Source organism: Erithacus rubecula, assembly GCF_903797595.1.
Source record: "Erithacus rubecula genome assembly, chromosome: 10".
NCBI lineage: Eukaryota > Metazoa > Chordata > Aves > Passeriformes > Muscicapidae > Erithacus > Erithacus rubecula.
Window position 1 is genome coordinate 7,246,419 of NC_136662.1, and position 25,684 is coordinate 7,272,102.

At 39.7% G+C, this 25,684-nt stretch overlaps 1 protein-coding gene across 2 annotated transcripts; it reads left to right on the forward strand.

Annotated features, from left to right (window-relative positions):
- Positions 1 to 3,603: 3,603 nt before the first annotated feature.
- SLC25A24 (solute carrier family 25 member 24) lies at positions 3,604 to 25,684 on the forward strand. Of its 2 annotated transcripts, XM_079314487.1 has the most exons (10): positions 3,604 to 3,942; positions 14,040 to 14,166; positions 14,645 to 14,732; positions 15,163 to 15,274; positions 17,753 to 17,911; positions 18,263 to 18,415; positions 19,481 to 19,588; positions 21,197 to 21,364; positions 22,411 to 22,561; positions 23,204 to 25,684. In XM_079314487.1, the coding sequence occupies exons 1-10, from the start codon at positions 3,757 to 3,759 to the stop codon at positions 23,380 to 23,382; spliced, it is 1,431 nt and encodes a 476-aa protein (XP_079170613.1). In that variant the 5' UTR covers positions 3,604 to 3,756; the 3' UTR covers positions 23,383 to 25,684. The 2 variants fall into 2 exon arrangements, with proteins under 2 accessions (XP_079170613.1, XP_079170614.1); XM_079314488.1 differs by lacking the exon at positions 21,197 to 21,364 and having other exon boundaries at positions 3,607 to 3,942; positions 23,204 to 23,517.

Consider the following 25,684-nt stretch of genomic DNA (forward strand, 5'->3'; position numbering starts at 1 on the left):
TTTTCTGCTGGGCACTTGATTTCTGACCTGTACTTCTTTTTCCTGAGAATAATAGCATCAGAATAGAGTTGAAATGCTTCTAGGTTTGGCTTTAGGCGGATCACTGCTCTAGCTCTGATGTAAGGTCTGTGCTCCAGCCTGTACCCAAATCAGTGCTTCCAGTAGCAGCACATTGTAAGAATTATATCCTCCCGTGTGTGAACTGAAGACTGCTCCATCAGGTGACATGAAACTTCTGGATGTAATTAACAGGCCATTTTAAATGTGTAGCAGAACTGGGTTTGAGCTTATAATTTAAAAATTACTCAACTTCCCTGCAGTCCTTGGAGTTACGCCAGAAATGATTTCTGGCTCATGCAGTAGATGATTTTCAAAATCTTATGATTATTATAAAGAGCTTCTTTACTCATGGAAAAAGAGCTACAATATCTAGAGCAGACACCTAATAATGAAATTCAGCTGACTTATCTTTTAGTCTATTAATAATATATATCAAGTCTGCTTCCAGTCTCTGAGGTTTTGTGATATTTATAGCACTTCATCTAAGTGGATTGTATTGATGTAATTTAAATATTTATTGTATATGTATCGATGTAATACTAATTAAAAGCTTTTTCTGCTAAGTTAAATGGGTTTTTTTGCAATGTTTTTGCTCTTGTGACAACTAATAGATGTTGATATCAAAAAGCCTTATGACACTAAAATCAATACAAATGGAATAAAAAAAGTAATTAAAAAAATCCCAAATACAAAAACAGAAGATCCCCACTCAAACATTGAAGATAAAATGTCTTGGACAAAAGTATTTCTTGACTTAGATGCCCTTTGCAGTCCCTTCAAGCAAGGTAAAAATCAGTGTGCAAAGTCATGGACTATTCAAGACTCCTTTTTAACAAATAGGGACTTTGTAAATGATACAGCTCCAAAAACTGCCAAACAAGGCCATTTGTAGAAGAAATTGTAGCTGTGGTAGAGATAGCTTCCAAATAATAGGTGAGACTCATTTTCTTACTGATGCAAATGAGGCAGATCTCTGGATTTGTGGTCACTGTCTCAGATGTCCCTTAGGAGGTTAACTAGACCTAAGCAGTGTCTGTGTCTTCCAAAGAGCAATGGCTTCCTCAGGTGTGTGCCTAATGGTTTATCTGTCAACATGTGTGGAATACCTGAGGCTCTCACCTCCTCATTATTACCAGCCAGTCCTACTAAAGTCAAGGCATTTAAGCCTTCTGCACTATGCTACTTACTCCATTTTCAGGGAGACCAGTGCAAACCTGAAGAATGAATTTCACTGTTGTGTCTCATCATGGACAAACAGCTGGATCAATGGCACACAGCTGCTACTTCCAACTTCTGCTGTGCAGACAAGTCAAAGCAGAATCTATTTGCACATTTCATTGTCAAACCAGCAGGGTATTTTCTGCTTTTTCTCTGTGGCCTCTTCTTTCTTCCTACACAACTCTGAACAGTATGACACACCATATAAATCATGCCTATGCAGGATGCATTTATGAAAGCCAAGTCTGCCACAAGTAGCTTTTTTTTTTTTTGTGCTCGATCAGGAAGAACAAATGCATCTCTTCCTCTATTGCCTTGTATTTTGGACTGTTGGCACTAACTTTACACGTTCTAATGGCAGAGTGTTGGTATTACTTTTTGAGTGGCTCTAATTGATGTATAATATACACATTCAGCACTTAGTATGATACATAAAGTAAGTGTAACATTGAGAGCTCAGATGGCAACAATGCTGGATATTATTAGGAAGCTGTTGGTAGGCAGCAAGAGCTTAGGATAGCACTGTTTTTCATTCCATGTGTATCATCTATCCAGGTATTGTATTCAGTAATGAGTACAGATACTACTAGCATACTCTGGTTAGGGATAAAAGAGAATGTTACTTCATTAGATAAAGATGTAAGGATGATGGTATGAGGAGAAACATGGAATCAAAGGCTGTTCTACTTAGCAATATTACATTGCTGGGCTGCAGTGATCTTCAGCAGTATTCACTTTCCTTATTCCAGACGGGTAAAGTATGTTCAGAGTTGCCTATCCCAGTATTTTCCAGTATTTTCCACAAACTGTGGAGGACTCTCTGGTGTGCCATTCAGAGAAGCTGGAGGAATGGGGTGACAGGGACTTTATGAAATTCAACAAGGACAAACATGAAGTATTGCAGAGAGGCAGGAATAGTCCCTTGCAACCACAAGGAGCAGCTGTGCTGAGAGGACATGGGGGTCTTGGCAGAGAACAATCTGAGCATCCTGGGCTGCATTAACAGGAGCATGGCCAGGAGATGGAGATTACCCTTCTGCTCTGCACAAGCTGGACTGCATTTATACACTTGCCCAGTGCTGGGCTTCCCAATACCTGAAGATCATGGATAAACTGGAGAGCTCAGGAGATGCCACCACGATGTCTGGGGGCTGGAGCAGTTGCTCTGTGAAGACAGGCTGAGGAAACTGACCTAGCCAACCAGGAGAAAATAAGGCTTTGGGGTGCTTAAAAGGAGGCCTCACTTTGCTGGTACCTACAGAGCGTTTAAAAAGGAAATAGGATCAGGCTTCTGTAGTGGGATATGGTGGGATGATAAAAGACAGCAGACAAAGTGAGATGAGAACAGCTCAGTGTCTAGAAGGGATGATCTTCCTCCCTGTGAGGACAGTCAGGCTCTGGGCCAGGCTGCCTGGAGTGAATATCCAGTTTCCATCCTTGGAGGCCTTCAAGACTGAAATAAAGACCTGAGTAACCTGGCTGGAGTTCATGGATGAGCCCACTTTGAGCAGGTGGTCCCTTTCCACACCACTTGCTCTGTGACACAACGAAGCTATAACACAATCCAACAGTTTTTGCACATGCAAGTCCCAGTAGCATGTAGCCCTTTCTCAAACACTAATCCGTGGTCAGATACTGTAGCACATTAGCTTTATTAATTACTCCATGAGCAAGGTCATAGGGTTTCTGCTGTAAGGATGAAATGCATTTTGCATGGATATGCACTAGGAAAGCAAGACTCAATTCAGTGGCAGCTGAAATTCCTTTTCACTGCAACTCTGTGGAGAGAGAGACTGTTCAGTGACATTTTCTATCCATTTACTCTTAGACCACCTGTGTACTTCTCCATTAACTCCACTGATTTATTTATGAAGCCATTATGAAGAAAAAAAAAAAAAACCAAACCCTCTAGGCGTTCCCTCTTCTAATGTTTATTCTGTTAGCCAAGATTTCAGACTGCCCTTAGATTGGGATGCTCTTCATACACCTTCAGCTGAGCCCTCCAGCGCTAGACTAGAATGAGCCCCGGTACCCAAACCAGGTCTTGTGCAGCCTTTGCGGTGTTTCTCTGCTTGTGCTGGAAACGCTGAGCTGGTACAAGCGAGTGAGTGCGGGCGGGAGCTGCTCCGAGCCCGAGGGGCTGCGGGCCCTTCCCCAGCGCGCATTTCCCGCCCGGCGGCGGCGCTGGAGAGGAGAGAGGGGGAGAGGGAGAGAGAGAAGGAGAGAGGGGGAGAGGGAGAGAGGGAAGGAAAGAGGGAGGGAGAGAAGGAGAGAGGGAGGGAGGCACGGGCGGAGCGAGCCCCGCCGCTGCCCGCCCTCCCTCCCCGCTGCCCGCCCTCCCGGGCCGGCCCTTCCCTCCCGTTCCCTCCCGTTCCCTCCCGCAGCATCGCGGGCGGTGTCTCGTCCGCGCCCAGCTGGCGGGAGCCGAGGGACGCTGTCTGTCTGTCTGTCCGTCCGTACTCCCCGCACGGCCCCGACATGTTCCAGCTCCTGCGAGGCTTCCTGCTGCCCGCGGCCGCCTGCGACGGCAACAGGGATGGCGACTCCCGCTACGCCAACCTCTTCCGAAAGCTGGACCTGAACGAGGACGGCAGGGTGGACATTGCCGAGCTGCAGACGGGCCTGCGGGCCATGGGCATCCCTCTGGGGAAGGAGGCGGAGGAGGTGAGCGCGGCCGCAGGCACTGCCGGGCGGGTTCTGCCGGCGGCCCTGGGCAGGCAGGGGAAGGGAAGGGAAGGCAGGGCAGGGGAAGGGAAGGGAAGGCAGGGGAAAGCAGGACAGGGCAGGGCAGGGGAGGGCGAGGCCGCTCAGCCCCGGGTCGGGGCGCGGCTGCTGCTTGGGGCCGTTCCTGGATGGAGCGGCCTCGGGCCTGGCGCTGTGCTGGCCCGGCCGCCGTGGCGGCGGAGGGTCCCGAGCGCGCACCGCTCCTCTGCCGAGTAGCTTTACTCGGCATGGGTGGACTTGTGATGTCCTTTGACTCCTTGATGAGTGATAGTCGATAGCGTATTTCTTTTCCAGCATGATAAAGGATGGTAATTTACAGCTTTTGTCCGCCACTCCTCCCATGCATAATCTAGATCAGAGTAAATTAGGGTTTGCTTTGGGCAGCAGGTACTGCATAGCCCTAGGTTGCAATTTCAGAACTAGTTATTTAAGCTGAACACATAGTTATTCTTCTTGGTATGGGCTGTTGTCACACGCTGAGGCCCTTTATTAGAAAATGCACACTTGGAACAGTGGCCACCAAACCAGGAAACTGACAGCGCTGAAACTCTTTGTGGTGTGGCTTCTGCAGTGCTCAGCTGGGCTATTACATTCCTTTGTCCCTCGTATCAATGCTGTGACTTCAGGAGTCAGTAAAACTGAAGTCATCAAGCATTCCAGAGTGATACTGACTTACACTAGCAAGCCTGACCTGTAACCTAGAAGAGAAACTTCCCATTCCTAATTATTTCCAGTAATCCCCAGGGATCAGCATGTAAAATCATTTAATGTGCAATTCTGTAGGCACAGTGTTTGTGTGCTAAGGCAAGTCTGCCCTGACAAGACACACACGCGTGTTGATTTAGGTTGAACTGGTGTGGGGGGAACTATTGTTGTAGCAATTCTGCTTGTTTCAGTTTAAAGAATGATTCCATTGCATTCCTCCGCCCTGCCTCTACCAGCTGTTGCATGCTTTCTGAAAGAGTTCAAGGAAGAGGAATTTAATTTTCAACTCCATTGTTAAAAGATGTGTTGGGTCAATAATTCAATGACCTTATGCTGATTGTGTGACAGTTTTCCCCTCTGGTCTCATTAGTTGGTCTCTGTTTTACTTTCTTCTGTTATATTTAATTTTCTGTCTCTTATACTTAAGAGAAAAGTATCCAACAGGCCTCTTGAGTTGAATGGTGTTTATGCAAGAGTATAAATGAAAGCACACTTTCACTTCAGTATTGCTGCTGGTCAAAATAATCTTTACAATAGGCACGTTTGGTGTTCTTAGGTTTTTTGTAATTAAAGGAGGGACAAGTTGGCCTTTCTGGTTATCCATGAGAGTTGTCAGTGTTCAGAGCATGCTAGCTATGAACTTCAGTCACACATTATACACACATTGTTGTAAACCTGTTGTACCAGTTTGACTGTAACAATTTGGGGGCTTTACTTATATAGAACAATGGGGAAACAGGTGATCAGCTAATTTTCTGGTGTTTAACGAAGGTGGTCTTCCCATATAATTCACTGAAAGCCCTGGTGTGCTGCTGAAGATTTGAGCAACTTAGAATTGAAGTTCCAAGTTCTTCTTAAAAATCAGTGATCTTCATTAATAGTGCACATCTGAGTAGGTGTCAGATTATTCTCAGTTGCTTCAGGATAGACTGAAAGGGATACCCATGAAATAGACAGACATACCTGGATGTAACAGAGAGCAGGAACTGCTGCCTCAGTGGTTAAAGGCACACGGAGTAAACAATATGAGTCATCATCTCATTTGGGAGGGGTGGAGGAATTGTTGGAGTGCAGGGAAACTTCTGTGTGCTCACTGTTTGCACTATGGTGGGCACAGTTGGAACTAGAAACTGCAGTAGTGCTGTGTACCTGTTCATAACCAGACCTCTTGTAATACAAGAGCCTCAGTAAGCCTTGCCTTGTGCTTCTTTCCTGCCTTTATGTGGCTAATCTGCTTCCTGTACTTTCTTGCAGCTCAAAGCTGCCTTCTCACACTTCAGGCTCTAAAGTGATGTTGAATTCACTTTTTTTACTGCTTGGCAAAAAGGTATATTCTGACTTCATTAATAAGTCAGATATTGAATCATCATATTTTGGGAGGCAGAAGTAGTCTTATAATTGCTGATAACTAATGAGTAAGGAATTGAGACATGAAATATTACATGGTGGGGCAGAGTGTTACTTACTGAATAATATCTGCTCAGCCCTGCCAGCATAGTGGCACCATGCACAGGCAGAGCTTGGGATATCCCAGAGCAGAGTCAGCTTTGGTGCATCAGGGACTCAAACATCATTATGTTGATGCTGATCTCTGTTAGGTTTCCAAAAATCTCTTGCAAGGCTGGCTTCCAACACATAGGATGAAGTCCATATACCTGGGAGTGTTGGCTGTTCTTCTGAGCTGCTTTCTGGCTAACCTGTGGAAAAGGGACTGTTTCCTGCAGTCTTCCTGGGTTTCACTGTAAGTCAGTTGTTTGATCCAAAGTTGTACCACCTTCACAGCATGATGTTTGTGCTACTGGTACTGCTTTGCTCTTTTAAGTGCAGCTCCTCTCTAGAAGGAACATGCATGTTTTAAGAGAGACAAAGCTACCATCCATTTCAGTAATATATTGCTGGTATGCCCCTTCCATCATCTGTGAACTTGTATGGTTACCTTTGGAGGTGGCCTGATCTCCCTCTAAGGAAGAATGATTTTTTCCCCACAGCAAGACATCATAGCTCAGCCTGACAGAACCTCCTGACTGTGTTCTGCTTGACCTGCCTTGTGGCAGTATCTGACAGACAAAAGTAAATGACTGGAAAATCTGCAATGTGTGCTGCTTGGATGCTGCCAGGGTGACTCCTGTTTTATATTGTAGCATATTACCTGCCAGGAATGGGTTACTTTGCAAAGCTTTGCAGGAGATTCCTGACATAATGTCACAATATCTATGAAGGAGGAATTCAGTGTGGTAACTATCAAATGTTGCTTTACGAGCAGTATTAACAACTATTGTACAGTGACTTTGATAAGCAGGGACAGTAAATAGATGCTGGGATCAGATCACAAATGATCTCATGCTGTGTCTTCAGAATGCCATGAGTCTGGTGGGCGGGAGCACCATAAATGGTGTGAGTGGTTGGATGAAGAACTATTTTTGTTCATCCTTTCCTTCTGCTCCAGTCAGTCCTACAGTAAATCCGTAGGAGGCGAACCCCGTATTTCAAGCTTCAGTTTGGGATAGGAACAGCCAAGTATCCAAATTCAGGTGCTATTTATACATTGAGTTCTGGAGCTAGGAGTAGAAAGATGTTACTGAAATGAATAACTGCATTTTGGAACCTGTCTAATGATCTTATTTGGACTAACTCTCTTAACATTTTGACATAAGCCTTTGGCTACATTAGAGCTGCTTTTTTGGATAAAGAAACAGTGTGAAGAGACAGCTCTGTGTGGTGGAGACATGGTCTAATGAGACTAAATTTGCAATTATCAGACTATCATCTGTTCAGAGTCATTGACCATTTCCTAACATTTGAGTCCAATCAAGTCTAAAAATACTCAGAACACTGGAAGTATGTTTCTGCATTTAAAGCACAGGAAATTCAGAATTCTGCCAAGTGAGGCAGGCTGTGTTCCACTGCTGTCTCAGCATGGGATGGGTTAGAATGGCCCAGGTGTGTTTTGTTTTCTTCTGTGCTTTTCTCTGGCCTCTAAAATCTGCAGCTAGGTAGTGCTTCAGAGCTTGGACTTTCCATAGCAGTTCTTAGTCCAGAAAGCACACACTTGTTTAGTGACCCAGCTAAATATGCCCTTAAATATTTCTCCACTGCTTTATTAAGATTTTTGCACTTGTTTTAGTTTTGGTAACCTCCCCTGTGTGGTGAAATTAGAAGGGTCTCTACCAAGGTAGCTGAAGCCTCCACCGTGTTGTAGCTTGGCTGGAAACAGTTACTGCTTTGGCAACTCTGAGGAAGATACGTGGGCATCTTATATCACACTGTATCTACTCTCAGAGTTAATCATACCAGATACACAGCCCTAAAAGCTTCAGCACTTTCCTGTCTCTGTGTCATTCTTTGTATGCATTGATGCTTTTTCTCTTAAGAGTTTGCCCAAAACATGATATTATAGATTTAGAGTAGTCTGGCATCTTCAACTTTTTTTTTATCAAAACAGATGTCATGTGATTGTAGAAAACTGGAAGCATTTAGTTCCTTTAAACTTCCCTTTTCAGATCATAACAGATGTGATGATTATGGGGGCTTAATTGTGAAATTCCGCAAATATCTTCAGTAATGTATTCAATTTGTAATTTGAAATTGAATGTATTCAATTTACTTTGCTTTCATTGTAAGCAAACATGTAAATCGTGATTTCATTTCTGTGTCTAGAGCTTCAGCAGTTTTAACTGGTACGTGCTGTAGTCTCCAAGTCTCCATATGAAAGAGTAATATGAATCTGAAGTTTGTTTTCATAGCACTTTAAACATCCAAGGAGATAAAATGAATTTTTTTTTAAATACTAATGTGATAGGTGTTTTTCCTGATAGGGTACAGTGAATTATTAATTCATCCTCCTTATGCTGCAAAGTGCAAGAATGCCAAGAATTCCCAAATCTGGGAAGCCTCACCTCTGAGACATCTCTTAGCCACTGTGTTGAGCTGCTTTGCTATATCCCTGTCTTGTGACAGCAGTGTGTCCCAGGTGAACAAACAAGAGAAACTCTTAAATCTTTTGAGTTGAGTATGGCCAGGATGCCTCTGTAGCAGAGTGGTCCTGTTTAATGGGAAAACTGTCTACCAAGTATGCTCAAAGTCAAAAATACCAGTGTAACGTGCAAAGAATGCTGAATGAAAGTTCAAGGGATAGTTTGCATCTTCCATGTATGCTGTTTCAGATTCTTGAAATTTAATTCATAGCTGTGAGTTGAGAGAGTTTACCCAGGTCCTGAAGGAGCAGCCTCTGCGAGGCATTTTGGGAGACACACTCACACTTGCATCTTGTCCTTTTTTGTCTTGTTTTCTAGAGATTCTGTTAGCTGACATGGATCAGGAGAAGATCCCTGCTGGGGCTGTGCTGTTGCAGGGAGGAGCAGAGCTTGGGACAGGGAGCAGGAAGGGGAAGCTCTGCAGCTGATGGCAGCATCTGCTGCTGTCAGGGGTGCAAGTCTGCTCTGCTGGAGTGGGGGCTCCTCATATCTGTCTGCAGCAGGCTTAAATATATATATATATATATATGTGTGTGTGTACTGTTTGCATGCTATTAGTATCCATTGGGAGGCAAGAGAGTAAATATGAGTGCTGAATTTGGACCAGTTGGGAGGCCTTCAGAGGCAATGCAAATTCCTGTTTTTCTCAGTGTTGTGCTGGATTTCTGGAGGTGAAGTGTCAGTCTAGTTTGTGTGTTATGTGGACTCATTGGGCTATAATGCTGTGTGAACACATCCTCAGGCCCTTCCCTTTATGGATTTATCTCCCAAGTGATGTAGTTTGACAAGGCTGACTCTAATAATCTTTGCTAGTGTTTTTAGGGTTATCACAGTCTGCATAAATTTGTATAGTCTTAGCAGAAAAGGAAAAAGACTGTCTATGTGTCCAGTAAAGGAAGAAGTGTTGTTCAGCTGTGACTGAATTTGGCATCCAATAATATTACAGCTGAATAATTTAAAACTGTAGACTGCAGAGCTGTGCGAATGGCTGAAAAAAATATTTTAGAGGGAAAGAACTGAAAAAGGGGGAAAGCGGAAAAAATGTCATGGTTGGTTTTATATATAGCACCTCTGATTTTAAAAGCAAATGTGAAATGTGTGGATGTCTAAAGGCATGATGATGTTCTTACTGTGGTGCTGGAGTTCTTTATGCAGCATTTTTATCTGTGCCCTTTGAAACTCTGGGTGTAGAACACATAATTGCTACTTGCACCAGTGATGTATCTTGAAGTGCTGTTTTGTGTTTGTCTTGTAGATAGCATGATAGGAAGCCAGTAACTTCTTGATGAATCACTTCCTTTTAAATATTCTTTACATTATATTAATTAGCTGAAATACCAGTGTAATGAATAGATTGGTAATCCTTTCTACTCAGCAGCCCCACCTTTCTTGCACAGTTCAGTTTTGTAAATGGAATGTAAAGGCTCATGCACAATACACAAATAATGACACTAAATAATATAAAAATTAGACTGTGAATTTAAAAGTCTACGTAAGAACATCAAGATTTGTAGTGTATTGCATTCTTTGTCTTTACTTTGTAGCCATGAATGTGTTAAAGTTCATAACTTTGGCATAGAGCAATCTAATAATTCATCAGGACACTTACAGAGAAGAGTAGGGAGTTTTTGATGTGTATATAAAGCCTGTCTGTAATTCCTTTTTTTTCAACAGACCTGCTGACTTACTTACATTTCCACACCAAATACAGAGGTCTTCTGACAGAGCAGGAATTCAACACTGCAGCATGATTTATATAATGGGGAATTTTTAAAAAAATAACCTTCAGTGTTTCAGTCTGCTTGTGGCCTCTCATGTTGGTGCTGCCTGGTTGTGCAGGACTTTGAAAGGACTTTGAAATTAACAAAATATGCAACAGAAAAAGAACAAAAATAGTAGAATTATGAAGAAAAAGAAAGAGGAGAGAAGACAAAAGTGACAGACAAAGAGGTCAGCACAGGAGCATTTTAGTCTGTTTGTCTGAAAGCTTGTAGCATTAAAAAGAAAAATCACAGAATCATAGCAGTGTTTGGATTGGTAGTGACTTCTTTTAAAAGGTCTTGTAGCCCAATTCCCCTGCAATAAACAGGGACATTTTCAGCTCTATCAGGTTGCTCAGAGCCCCACCCAGTCTCACCTCAGATGTTCCCAGGGGTGGAGCATCTGCCAGGCTCTGGGCAACCTGTGCCAGTTTTACCACCCTCATAGTAAAAAACCTTCTTCCTTATATGTCATCTAAATTGACACTCATTGCATTTAAAACCATTACTCCCTGTCCTATTGCTACAGACCCTGCTCAAAAGTTTGCCCCCATCTCTTTTATAAGCCCCTTTAAGTACCAACAGGCTGCAGTAAGGTCTCCCTGGAGCCTTCTTCCATCTGGAAAACTCCAGCCTTTGCTCACAGGAGAGGTGCTCCTGCTCTCTGATCATCTTTGTGGCTTCCTCTGCACCAGCTTTGGGTCTTTCCTGTGTTGAGCACCCCAGAGTTGGACACAGCCCTCCAGGTGGGGTCTCAGGGGGATGGAAGCTCCCTTGAGCTGCTGGTCACACTTCTTTTTCTGGCTTTCTGGGCTGCAAGCACACTTTGCTAGCTCATGGCATCATCTAAACTCTCTCCTATCTGTCAGTAATTAACAATTCTTTGTGTGGTCACCATTTCATTTTGTCCAGTGAATTATCCATATTGCTTGGGGTTATAGTTTTTAGACAGTGGGAAAAAATGGTGTGCCTTGAAAAATAAACATTTGGATCTGGGCCTTTGTAAAGGTGAGGTGACCCCACAGTAAGGCTGTAACAAGAAATGGCAGGTTTTATGTGGCAGGCATGCCAAACATTGTTTCCCAGGACTTGGGAGTGAGTGTTGGCACCTTGGTTGGTTCCTGCTCTATTGTAAGCATGCCTATTTTAAAATGTGCCCAATTCTCCTCCATGTGAGAAGATGGTGACCCAGGCACTGGCAGTGACAAGTGGCTGTAATTATACAAAATCTGGTAGTGTGCTAAATGCAGAAGAGCAGAGCTGGATTCAGAGTTGAACTGAAGTGGGGAATGACTGACTGATGGAGTGGTTTGCTTGTGGAGGCTGTGGAATCCTTCCTTGGAAGTGTCCAAGACTCAGCTGGATTAAATCACACAACCTGATCTAATTAGACATGCTTTGAGCATTGGGGTTCAGTGGACTCCAGAGGTTCCTTCAAGCCTGAATTATTATTTGATGCTGTGAAGGGGCAGTTTGTACCTTGGACTGAGTGTGCCAGGCTCCCCACAGAATCCAGGAGGTGTCATCCTGCTGGCTATGCCCATGGAGTGCAGAACCCACCCAGGAGGAAGTTTCTGCCTGCCAAGCAGAAGACAAGCTTCTTTCAGTGCTTCTGTTACTTCCACAAACCTGCAAATTACTGATTTTAATCTGAAACTTTAACACCCACATCATTAGTTCATTTCATAGACATCAAGAGGCTTTTGTTTGCATGAGCTTTTAGATTTGTACTGGGGAGAAAACACATGTGCCATACATTTTTGTTCCCTGTCATTTCTGTTCTGCTTCACTGAGAGTGGCTGAGACTGGCTTGAAGTCTGGAAAGCAACTGCCAAAACAAAAATAGGAAATGGAGAGTATGTTTGTGCTTACCCTTTTCTCATTGTTGCAGTGTGGAATCCACTTTTTTGGCAGATGAACTGAAAGGTGCCTCCCTTCACACACAGAATTTACCAGCTCTCTAAACCTCCTAGGAGTTCCTGTTTTCTTTGGCTCACATCATCCTCAGCAGTGGAGATTTTGCAATTGTAATTTAGTTCAAGTTTTGTCCTGCCTGTGAGCCAGAAAACCACTTTCCTTGTTGAGGTTTTTCTTTTTTTAATGATTAATCTACTAGCCTTTCTTAATTTCTCGTTAGAAGGTTATGGTCAGACTGTATCCACAAATATCTATAAATGTAAACTAGTTTTTTTTTTTTTTTTTTTGTAATGGGAAATTGTGAATAGCTCTAACTGTATTGACAGGTTATTAATAGAAATTAGAATCAAACTGGACTTATAACTGTACTAAGAACACTGTTTTTCAAAGCTGATACCAAATCACAGTTATCTGAATTTGTGGTATCTTTAGTTGATTTTTATTGTGCACAATTGCTTTGTTTTGGGAGATAAATAATTTGCTCATTTCACCGTGGTGTACCACATTATTTTGCTCCATTTCATTGAGAAATCCTTAATAATCTTAAAAATTTAGGTTTTTTGAGATGAAATTTTAAAGCACATTACTTTTTGCAGAGGGCTAGAAAAATGAAGGAGGAAACACAAATGTATTTAGATGTCTTCAGTGTTTCTCAGACACCTGCAACAAATACACCAATTTTCTGCTTCCTTTGTGTTTAGTTTCTGTAGCCTAGAACTTGTTGGACTTTGGTCTTTTGAGGACCTCTGATAATAAAAGAGGTTTATACAAAATTAAAACCAGATTTTGCAGATTAGAACAGCCATTCAAATCTTGTTGAGGGTTGCTTTATTCAGAAACTACAGTTGCACAAGGCAGTCTGCTAAACAGAAGATACTTGGAAGAATTTTTAGCATATGCTTCACACACAACCTGAGTGCTGTGGAACTGCAATTAATGAGGAAATTAAAGTACTTTTCTCATGCTGAAGTTTTCTGGCCCTTTGTTGGTGGAGAAGTGTCTGCCTGGGCTGTGTTTGAGACTTGTTTCCTGCAGCCCTGGCAATTGCATACCATGCATTCAATGCATAGTTAATTCTACATGAAGTGTTTCTATCTGCAGGACAGTTCCTAGGAAGCACATGCAAGAAAGGAAGATAAGTGTGTTTGTATTTGTTACAGCTTTGTTTAAAATTGTAGTCAGGGATTCAGTTTGAAGCAGAAAGTCAAGTTCTCTCAAACACTGAGGGCTGGATGTGCCAGTGGGGCAAGATCTTTGTAATTTTTTTTGGTCAGCATTTAAAGAGTTAATTGCTGTTTGTATTTTTTGTCTTTATAATACATAATTAACAGACCACTTGATTAAGATGATAGTAAAGGTTCTGCTTATTTAAATGACAAATTTCATGTACAGGAAACTCACAGGCTTAAACTTGTTCTCTCTCAAGTTCTTCTCCTGTTCCCCACTTCTTCCTCCACAAATTATTTGATACTTGTAGGTATAACTTGACAGTGCTGGTAAGAAACCTTTCTGAACAGAATAGTTATGTAAATAATAAATAATGCTTTCTTAAATATATATTTACTGCCAAATATTTTCTCTCCCTATGCAAATATTGAATGTGTTAAATTCTGAAAACAAAATGATGCTTTCTGACCTGCTGTAATTTGGATAAATAAAATATTCATTTTTCTCTCCATAGAAAATTTTTAAAGCTGGGGATACTAACCAAGATGGACAGCTGGATTTTGAAGAATTTATGCAGTATCTTAAAGAACATGAGAAAAAGATGAAACTGGCATTTAAGAGCCTGGACAAAAACAATGATGGTATACCTTGATTTATTTTATTTGCTCAAACATTGTTTGAAGAAACTGCATTAAAAGTAGTATAACATATTTGTCTGAACTGAAGCAAAAAGTTGTGAATATGGAATTCTCATTTCCTTTCCTTAACATGATCATAATTAAAGTTTGCTATAGACCTAAAACAAAAGTATTAATTATAGTATTTATATGTTCTATTTTCTCCAAGTACACTGAACTGGGGCTCCTTGTTCCCCAGGTGGAGAAACTGAAGAAATTTCTGACTATTTCTAGCTATTAAAGATAAACTAGTTTTTAACTAACTATATATTTGCATCCCATTTGCTTTGTCCTTGTAGTAGACAATCAAAACACATAATCTATGGAGGTTGATTTTTAAATCATATTTGCAATTATTCAGCTGTTACAATGAGCTCCAAGGTGCTAAGTTTATTAAGATCCACATTTTAAATATGTATCATTTTTATTTTAATGTTTCAAGGAAAAATTGAAGCCTCAGAAGTTGTCCAGTCCCTCAAGATATTGGGTATAAACATTTCAGAAAAACAGGCAGAAAAGATCCTACAAAGGTCAGGAATTACTATTTTTAGATGCAGCTTAATCTTCCTTGTATTGTTAATTTTTATGTTTTTCTATTTCAGAGAGGGGGATAAATGTAATGATGATTTTGAAAGGTGTTGGTAGTTACTATTGGAGCATCTGGTTCTGGGAGGAGAATGTTACTTTATTTCTCTGTAGATGTTGTTGATAGAAAGAAGCACTATATTATGTTTTAAAATGGAATAGGATAGATGCTCTTGGATAAAAGAAGCACAGTATTGAAAGGCTATGGCAGATTCAGCCTTGAAGTCTTTATATGGAATTTACAGCCAGTTATTGATGTGATAACCCAAGTTAAAAAAAGGGGGTGGGGGGAGGAGGGGGAAGAAAAAGCAGAAAACCAGAACAAACCCCCACCATTGCTATTTTCTTATATAGTTTTATTCAATTTCTTTTCAGTATTGATGCTGATGGGACCATGACAGTAGACTGGAATGAGTGGAGAGATCATTTTATGTTTAATCCTGCTACAGACATTGAAGAAATAATTCGATATTGGAAACATTCCACTGTAAGTTCAACTTCTCTTTTAACTTAGTGCAGCTCTTAAGTTCTCTACTGTGTTAATTTGGGATATTGAGTGTAACAGCTTCACACTTGTTGTATTTCAGGCATATCTGTATTGTTTGGTTTTCCTTTTCACTTCATGCTCTCCTATTTACAAGCAGGATTGTGTCAAATGAGTTCCTTCTGGATTAACAACTTCATCTAAACTTTGCAAATAATTATCAGTAATTCTTGAGACAATCTTTTTTTCTCTTTTGGAGGTGCTTTATAGAAAAATAATAACCACAATATTAAATCTTTTTCTTTGCACATTACAGTACACATTGGTTTGTTGAAACAACTTATATGGATATTTTAACTGTTTCTTGGGTTAAAAATAGTATTTGCAGTTACACAGTATCATAGTAATTATCATAAAATCACTGATGTCTTTACTGGTGACTTTTCTGTGCACATCATGCTCTTTTGTGCTATAGAATTTAATTTAAGTACACAGAATATACAGCAATAGGTTATCCACTCTGCAGAGAAATTTTAAAAGTTTTTATTGAATGGAGCTGTTGACACCTCAGTGACTGATTTTTAAGGACAATAATAAAGTAAGTAAACCAACAGTAATCCTATTTGTTAAATATCCTTCCTGTAGATTATTGGAGGAAATAAAATAAGGTTGGATGCCTTTGAATATAGTGAGACCATTTATGTCTCCAGGGATTAGTCAGCATTTCCATAATAAAAAACACTTTATGAGATCTGAGAGCTTTGAGTGTTTGACACTGTACAACCTCAGTTCAGGAATGCCTGCCAAAAGGGAGTTAGCTCCCTGTTTGCTGAAGAAAGCAACTGCTCTGAGATCAAATAGTCCTGGTCCCAGCTTCCCTAGTGGAAAAAGTCTTTGCTTTAATAAAATGCTCCTTACTATTATTAAGCATAAGATATGTGTTAGTCTTTTTTTTTGTTATGGAATGTCATCAGTTGCCCCCAAGAAACAACTGAGGGAGTCTCCTGTGATCTTAGTGTTGCAGTCAGCTGATGACCCAGTTATCACAGCAGGCAAAATCCAGCAACACAGCTGGTCTTTGAGATAAGAGCAGATGTGAGACCTCCCAGCCTGGCTGGCATTAACAGACACAGCTCTTACAACTCTGTTTTTATTATATAATTGCTATCAGACTCTTCCAAGCAGATAGCTACAATGGCAGAGAATTATTATGTGGCCTGTCTATAAACACACTCAAACTTATCTTTTTTTTTTTTCCTTTAGTTGTGTTTAGGTCTTGGTACACACAAGGTTTAAACCCTGGTAAATATGCATAATATCTCTTAGAACACTGAATTTATGTTTTGAGAGTTTTAGTTGATCTTTTGATGTCTCCATGTAGTTGAGCAACTGATGACACCTTACTTTAAAACCTCAAATGTGAGAAAGATGAAAGGATTTTCAAATTAATCTGTTCTGTATTCAATATCCAGAAGAGTTGGTGCTTATTTTTTTTGTCCAGTGGCTGTATTTGCACTATGCATTCTGCAATTTTTGTCCCAAATGACCAGGACAGTATTCTGTCTACTAACAGAGAGAGAATGCAGCATAAATTAGGGATATAATGTCTACAATTAAAATCAATGGTCATTCAAAGGTTTGTCAGTTAATTCACTTTCTGGTCAGTACTTATCAGTTATTAATACATTTTTGTACTTTTTATTAACAAAGTGACATGTGAGATTTCATAGTGTTATGTCTTAGTTTTATCATTAAAACCTATATTAATGTTCTTCTTTGATCAACTCCAATGGCAATACAAGCATGCCCCCTTAGTGAAATTTCAAACTTTTATAGTTGAAAAAATTAATTAAATATGTCTGAGTATAACTGATGATAAGAAAATCTACAAGGTATTTGTCAAACTTTTCATTTTGTGGGATAATACACAGCAGTTATCAGAAATGAATATTCTGATATATCTGCTGTTAAAACCCTGCTTTCAAATGTTGGGCAATGTGGGGGAAGGAGACATCCCACATGTGTGAATGAATTACTGTGAGAGAAATCTCTTGTTAGCAACCTTAGGAGATTACCAAACTAATCCCACAAGACTGTCTGGTGAAAGGTTAGCTGCAACATATAAGCATTTGAGCTTTGGTGCTGACTTTAAAGGACTGCTGATCATGACAGAATGTCTTTACTTGGGCCATACTCAAGGAGGAAATTTGTTGTAATTTTTAACGATGATGGTGCAGTCTTTGAAATGGTGGGTCTGTAGTGTTACTGCTCAATATCTGTGTATAAGTAATTTAAAGCTGCTTTTCATTGAATAGCAATGCATAGCAAGTTAATTATAGAATGTAAATTAGAGATATTTGTAACTAGCACTTTATTTGCACATTCTTAGGGAGTATGTTAATTTGGATGTAGAACTGTGGATGAAACTGAGGTGATGGCACGAGATAGTTATTTGCACATCTTTGCTTTGGGTTCATACAGGTACTGGATATAGGAGATAGCTTGACTGTTCCAGATGAGTTCACAGAGGAAGAGAAGAAGACTGGGCAGTGGTGGAAGCAGCTGTTGGCAGGAGGAGTGGCTGGTGCTGTCTCTCGAACAGGTACAGCACCCTTAGATCGCCTCAAAGTCATGATGCAGGTAGGTGCAATCTTCAAGAACTTCTTGGTTTCCAGTGTGTCACTTCAGTTTTTAGAGATCTGTTGGGAAAATATTGAGGGCCAGGGTCGGTGTTTAAATTGCAGAGGTGTGGCTATGTTGTGACAATTTCCATTTTTTGTGTTCATAAAAATGGGATTTTATAGATGTGGGGAAAAATGTAAGCAAAATGTTTTGGTCCTAGTGCTACTTATATTTTTTTTCAATCATGCATAGGGTTTCACTAGTTGATATATTTAATCAATTTAATACTGATTAGTTTTATAATTAATGAGAGCAGTTTCTCTACTGTGACTTTGGTTTTGGGTTTTTCTTTTGTTTTTTTTTTTTTAGGTTCATGGTTCAAAGTCAAACAAAATGAATATAGCCAGTGGTTTTAAGCAAATGTTGAAAGAAGGTGGTGTCCGATCCCTTTGGAGGGGGAATGGTGTAAATGTTGTGAAAATAGCTCCTGAAACAGCTATTAAGTTCTGGGCTTATGAACAGGTAGGATAAATGAAGAATGAAAATAATGCTAAATGAATTCCTTTGTCACTCCCACCATTCATTATTGGCACTGTTGCATTATATAGGAGTTGTTGTTGTTGTTGTGGATTTTGTCATAGTAATTTGAATGACTTTCAGATTTAAAATAGTCTATAAAATACTTATCATTAGGCAGATTTTACTGTTATATTATAAGCAGTGCAAATAAATTATATCTGTTACCTGTTTTACACTGTCCCTGATTCTGCATGGCTTTGTGTGGAGTTCTGCATTAATATCCAGATTGTTGCTGCAAAGTGACAGGCAAAAAGTTTGCCCATTATGCTAGCTGAACTTACAGTGGATCCATTTAAAGTCAAATATCACAGTGCCAATGTGTGTATGCTATGTATGATGCCCTCAGGAGGATTTCAGAGTTATATTTACCTCTGAATCAGCTTTAAGCATCATGTTAAGGCCTAATCCTCCTTTGGAAAATGAACTTCCATTCTGGTGTATTTAAATGAGCTTTATTTTTGCTCTGTGGGGCTTGCTAGTGCCTCAAATAAGACCAAATGAGCATATTGCACATCTCTGTACAAGGAGGAGATAAAAATAACAAAATATCAAATAAACTTGGGGATGTTGCAAGGCTGAACAGCAGATTTTGGTGCCACAGAGTAACCTTGAGCACACTGTTCTTGTGGAATGACACAGTATGTACAGTGCTCAAAGTGCTTCTGTGAAATTGGTAGCTGATCTCTCATGCTTTAATTGGACAACTGAATCTGCAAGGCAATTTGGTTCCTTTATTTTCTGGAGTTCTTAGTGTAGGTTCCCTTGTGTTGGCAGTTTGCAGAGCTCCTGATGGTACAGTAGGTGACTGAGGTATTCAGTCTAAGAATTCTTGCAGGCTGGAATGTTTATTGTGTTCTGGAGAATCTTTTTTGGGTTAGCAAATGTAACTGTAAATGCATGAAAAACTAAGAACAGCTTGAAAATGCATTGTTAACTATACTCTTGCCTTTTACAATAACTCTTGCCACTCCTAAAAAACGTGTGTTTGTTTGTGTTTTAAATATACAGTATAAGAAGATACTTACTAGGGATGATGGAAAGTTGGGCACTGTTGAAAGATTTGTATCTGGCTCTTTGGCTGGAGCAACAGCACAAACTTCTATTTATCCCATGGAGGTAAGAGAATCTGCTTCCATTGGAGACTGCAAAATGTTTGGTTTGTTTCCTAAGTAAACCCTATTTTGCTCTTGAAAATATTGTAAAAATTCCTCTCTAGTCTGATACCCTAATTTATTTTTACTTTGTACTTCCTTTCAGATTTTCAGTGCTAGGCATTTTAGAATACTATGTTCTAACTGATTCTTGTAATTTTTCCATATATTTTGCTGTATAATATTTTTTACATAAACAGTATTTAAATTAAACCTAGTGCAGGAAGAAGATCACCCAAGAACATTTAAAATTCAGTATGTTTTCAAGCCTTTTGTAAACTGGGCATAAATCCTTTTCCTGCTATATGTAAGCAAGGAAAGGTCTTGTCTGTTCACTTCTGTTGTGTTATGATGGGAAGCTGTGCCTGATAAGGAGAACAGTGTGGGGAGGATGGAGCAGCTACAGCTCAGGGCATACCTGTACGTGGTACTACACATCGCAGTTTAACTTATTAAATGTTAATTAATTGTTATTGTTAATTATTGTTATTAATGTTAATTAAATGTTAATATATTAACTGCTCCAGTGCAACTGTTACACACCATTTCACAGAAACAGGATGTGTTTTCTGTACTGCTGGTTCCCCAGAAGGTTTATCACTTGTGCAGAGTAGATTTTGGTGCTGGGACTAAGCCAATACCAACATCAAGTCTGGTACTAATTGCAAAGTTAACCTAAATAACTTTTCATGGCTGGGGATTTCAGTAGGAATGGAACTGTTTTCATTGCTGAAGTGATAATGATCTCTTTAAAGGACATCCTGTCCTGAGTGCAGAGATGGGTTAAGTTAGGGAAGGACTGAAACATGATGTAGATTGTCTGGCTTACACTGCTCAGTGGAGACAATGGAATTGTTCTACAATATCTTCTGGTCTTCCTCACAAAGATATGGTACTGTCCTAGAAGTGTTTTTAGGATGTTTCTATGTAAGAGAGAAAAGCCAAGTGCCAGGAAATTCCTGAGGAAGATGCAGTCCTGTGAGGCTTTAAAGACCAAATTGTTGCTCAGGAAACTTCCTCTGTGGTTTCTTTTGGATGCTGTTATTAATTTCTTTGTCCTAGGATGCAGTACAGACTTATCTGCATTATTAATCAGGTGCTGGGTTTCAGTAGTGAGACACAATCCCTGTGTTCTTCAACTACCTCTCTAAGTGTCGTATTTTTTAGAATATTATTTTCTTAATATGCCTTAGTATTCCCAGACCAGAAGTAACATCTGCTAGCATGTTAGTACTTACTTGTGCCTTAGCTAATACTTCTGTTGAATATTTCCTACACTGTTGCCTTCAAGTTGATCAAGTAACTGCCTGTTTTAATCAAGAAAATAAAGCTAACATGCAATTTTAAAAGGCTAAGAATTTATAAGCTAATGTATAGTAATGTGTGGTGCTCTGCCCTAAGGTCAGAACTTGAAGAAGCCTGCTGCTAGCAAGGCTTTACCAGTAATAAAAGGAGATTTGCAGCACCAAAGTGCAAAGCAGTTCTAGAGAATTGAGTAAGCAGAGATATACTGTGTATCTAAAATAGATTAATAAATGGATGTGTAATTAAATTGCTATTTTTTTCCTTTTAGGTTTTAAAGACCAGGTTGGCTGTGGGTAAAACAGGGCAATATTCTGGGATGTTTGACTGTGCTAAGAAGATTTTAAAAAGAGAAGGCCCAAAGGCCTTCTACAAAGGCTATATTCCTAATATTCTGGGCATAATTCCTTATGCTGGCATTGACCTTGCTGTTTATGAGGTGAGTTTAGATCATTGAATGCATGTATTGTCATTAATTAATTTACAAAAAGCCTAAATATTTTTTAGGATGTTTGTATTATTGTACTACTACAGCTGGTTCAATTTTAGAAAGACAAATGACACTTTCCACTAATGTTGACCTCAGTGTTCTGTTTGCCCCTCTTCAGGAGTGCCTGGGTAGATGAGCTCTTCCTTGCAAGAGTACCAAGCAGAAAATGTGCTGTGAGAGGATTGTACAGATCTTGGCAGTACCACAAGTTTTCATACTTACCTGACCTTGTTAGACTGGAACATACCCATTTTATAGGAAATATGTGCCTTTAAAAGGATATTCATGTTATGATAGTTTATACATTCTTTTGCCAGTTGTGAGGTTTATGAGCGGATTATATTAACCTGAATTCCTTGTGTGTCTGTGCATGTCACAGAATTCTTTCTGGCTGACACAGCTTTTCTGAGGAGCTTGAAATACTGCTGTCTTTCCTTTCAGAGAAACTGGCACCTATTTCACCCACCAGCAATACTAAAATTCTTTTATCTACCTTAGACAATACATGTTGCTTCAAAGTGTGTTAAATAACTCAGAGGCACAGACTAATTTTTTTTCTAGTCTAGACAAATCTTTTTTGACACTGCATTAGTATTCACCAGAACTGCTTGAACAAATATTTTCAAAACTGTATGGAATTTCTTTTCTACAGTTTGCATCCTTATATCTGCATGGGATGATATGTACAGCTATATTGTTGCACCCTGTGGGGTGCTGTTTCCCTACTCCTCTTCCCAAAGTGCAGGTGCATGGGCACTTCCCTGCTGCTGGATCTTTTAAGAATTTCTCTTCTAGGTACTAACTCTTGTAGTCTGGTTGAGGTCTTTCCCTGTGTGCCAATGTGTTCACCTGTGCACCTCAAGCACATGGGACTGGTCCAGTGAAATTGGTGCTTTTCAGGACTGAGCCCTTAGGATTTCTTATGAATAAAGAAGCATTTCTTTACCTTTTGGAATGCAGATCTCATCTTAGTGTTTAATTTTATCCCTTGGCAGCTCCTAAAGAGTACATGGCTAGAACACTACGCATCAAGCTCTGCAAACCCAGGTGTGTTTGTGCTCCTGGGGTGTGGCACCATTTCCAGCACGTGTGGGCAGCTGGCCAGTTACCCTCTGGCTCTCATCAGAACACGCATGCAGGCTCAGGGTGAGTTCTCTTCTACTGAAAATGCTTCTGGGAAAATGGTATCGTGTGGGATAGCTCTAGAAGAGATGTGGGAATGAAAAAAAGAACTTTTAAAAAACAAGGATGTATCTGGAAAATTCTTCCTTATGTTGGTCCCTTCTCCCTCTTACCCCCAACACTGTTATTCTTCATACTCAATTTAAAAAGTAACATCTCAAGCACTGGTGCTTTGTATATTCTGAGAGCCACATTCCATACAAGGCTACCAGACACAGCCCCTCTCATAGTCTGGAAGCACTCTTCTAAACTTTACAATGCTTTCTAAATTTTAGAGATCAAATTATAGGGCTTGAATTATTCAGTGAGGGTAGACAGCAATGTTTACTCTGTAGGACATTTCATAAGGATAGTTTCATAGGTGAGATTTTTGTTTGATAGGTTTCTGCACAGGCTTAAGGATGGGAGCCTAGATTTCCAAAGGAACATAGGTGGATAATGCTTTCCACTGGTTTTAGACACATGGGTATCTCCCAAATGTCTGGGATTAAAAGATCTCTTTTCAGTGGGCTGAGATAGTAAGCTCATGATGCAGGTGTTTGCTACTTGCTCAAGATTTATAATATTACTTAAACTGTTTTATAACACATTATTTTTTTGTTCTAGCCTCAGTGGAAGGAGCTCCACAGTTAAACATGGTTGGTCTCTTTCAAAGAATTGTTGCTACAGAGGGACTCCGAGGACTTTATAGGGGCATAGCCCCTAACTTTATGAAAGTGCTTCCAGCTGTCAGCATCAGCTATGTTGTATATGAAAAAATGAAACAGAATTTGGGAATAGCATGAAATGAAGGAAAAAGGTGAGATGCTTCTAATGCTGTTGGAGACACCAGAACTGTAATGTTTTCTCGAGTAATCTGCTCTCACAATTGGAGACAGATCTTTATAGAGAGATGCTGCAGCTTCCACATTTGCCCTTAAGTGGGAAGAAACTTTCTTAAATTTTAGTTCACCATTTTTAAACAGATACCTATATTGCACTTTAAAAATGTCACTGAGATGAAAAAAAAAATCAAGAAATTATCTTTAAATCAGCAGTATGTTTTTATTTTTAGGAAATCATGCATATTTTTACTCATTGGGGTTTTTAAAATTTGTCCTTTCTAAATGTGTATTTGTCTTGGATCAAACCAAAGGTAGGAGAGGTTTATACTGCCTTGATACTGAATATATGAAAGTGACTTTTTGTTTTGTCACGCTGCCTATACTCAAGCAATTCACAGGCGACATTTTGCATGCCTAGAAGCGAGCACTTTTGTTATTTTTGAAGACTGAACATTAAGTTCATAAGAAGTAGGATCTTGGACACACACAATGATGGAATAACACATTAAAATGTAACCCATAACCTTTGTCTTCAGGCAAACCTTTTTTATTTTTCATTATTTAAAGAGCCTGACAAACTGCTGTTCTGCAGTATTGGAATACCTCAAATGGATTTACACGGTATTTTTGGAATGCAATCAGCAATTTTGATAACTTGCTTCACTGCATCTGCTTTTCATTGCACTTGTAAATGTCGGCACCATTAACCATGGCAAAATTTGGGTTACAGCTGCATGTTTTATAGGATCATAACAACAAAGGAACAGAAAAAGCTTGGATGTTAGATCCATTCCATACAAGAGCAAGTTGCTGTTTAAAAAGAGGATGGAGGATCCAGTATGAAGCTGGTAGTTATTGCAGTACAGCAAATGGCAGAGCTGTTCATAGCTGCCTTGGGAACAGGAATGCTTCTTGTTTTGGACTCTCCATTCTCTCCCTTATTCAGAGGGCTACATCCACTATGTGCTTTTAGCCAGTAGAGAATTTCATTATGTAATAAAGGTTTTTTACAGTTTTGTCATGTGAGATCAGTCTTCCATGCACAGTGGCTGGGGGTGTGAAATTGGGATAATAAAATACTGAAGTATTTTTTTGTCCAGGTGACCAAGTGGCAGTGCTGACCTCAGGTGCCCATCAGATTGATGTTAATGTAGCATGCAAAGCATGCACACTGTTAGTACTTGAGAAGCAGCTCCTCCTCAAAAAAAATAAAGCAGCCCATCCTCAGTGCAGAAAAGTTAGGCGTTTCCATGTACAAGTTCTTTCAAAGTGACTTCCTTTTTTTTTTTTTTTTCTTTTTGGTGTGTGTGGAGGGGCACACAGTTGCCTTCAGGCCTGAACACTGAAGCAGATTAACAATTATTACCAGACTCATTTGTTAGGCTTTTTCTGCTTTCTGTAATGTGTAGTGTCTTAATCTTAGTAAATTCGAGATTATACTTACCTTGACCTTCTAAAAGCAACTGCTCTTAGACCACTTTCAGAAATTGGATTACTGAAGGAAGAAGGTCATCAAGGGTCTTCTTTTTAATTCTTTCTTTTTTTGAGTGGGCATGAGGGGTGCATGGTTTTTTTGTTGTTTGTTGTTTTTTTTAAGCAGACAAATAAGCAACCAAGCAAAAATAACTGTCTGAATCTCCCTTGTTCTATGTGTGCTTTGGGCCGTATTTTTCAAACAGCAGTCACATGTAAATTTGTGTTCAGTGCTTCCATGGCTGGTGTTTATTCTCCATAAAAGATTCCATAAAATCTGTATTATACATTTTTTTAGTCACATTTCAGAAAATGGCAGCTGTAGCTGTATTTTGGCCTTCCCTTTAGGGAAACGTTGGACTTTGCACTTTAAAAAAAAAAAAAGTCATTCTGTCCAAATCATTTATATATATAATGCCTTTCTGATCTGAGTTTTTCCTGGTTTTGCCAATATCTTTGTACCTTTGGGATTTGTGAGATCAGTTGCTGATAATTTTGACTGCGACCAATGAGCAAATGTATTGTGTGTGTGATGTAAAGATGACTTTAGCATTTCTATCTTCCAGACTTGTTCCATTTTGTTTATAGTGTGCAAGTGCCATTATGAGTATTGAATTATGGTGACCCTTTCAAATGTTGAAAAGATGAGCTGTTTCAGATTTGATTTTTTTATTATGTGCCTTGATGATGACTGTGTTCAATTGTGTATTCTCTGTCTCTTAAATGTATGTTTACCTTTCTAGCTCTATAAAACTACCAGTTTCTAATAAACTTTTGTTTCCTTATCTGG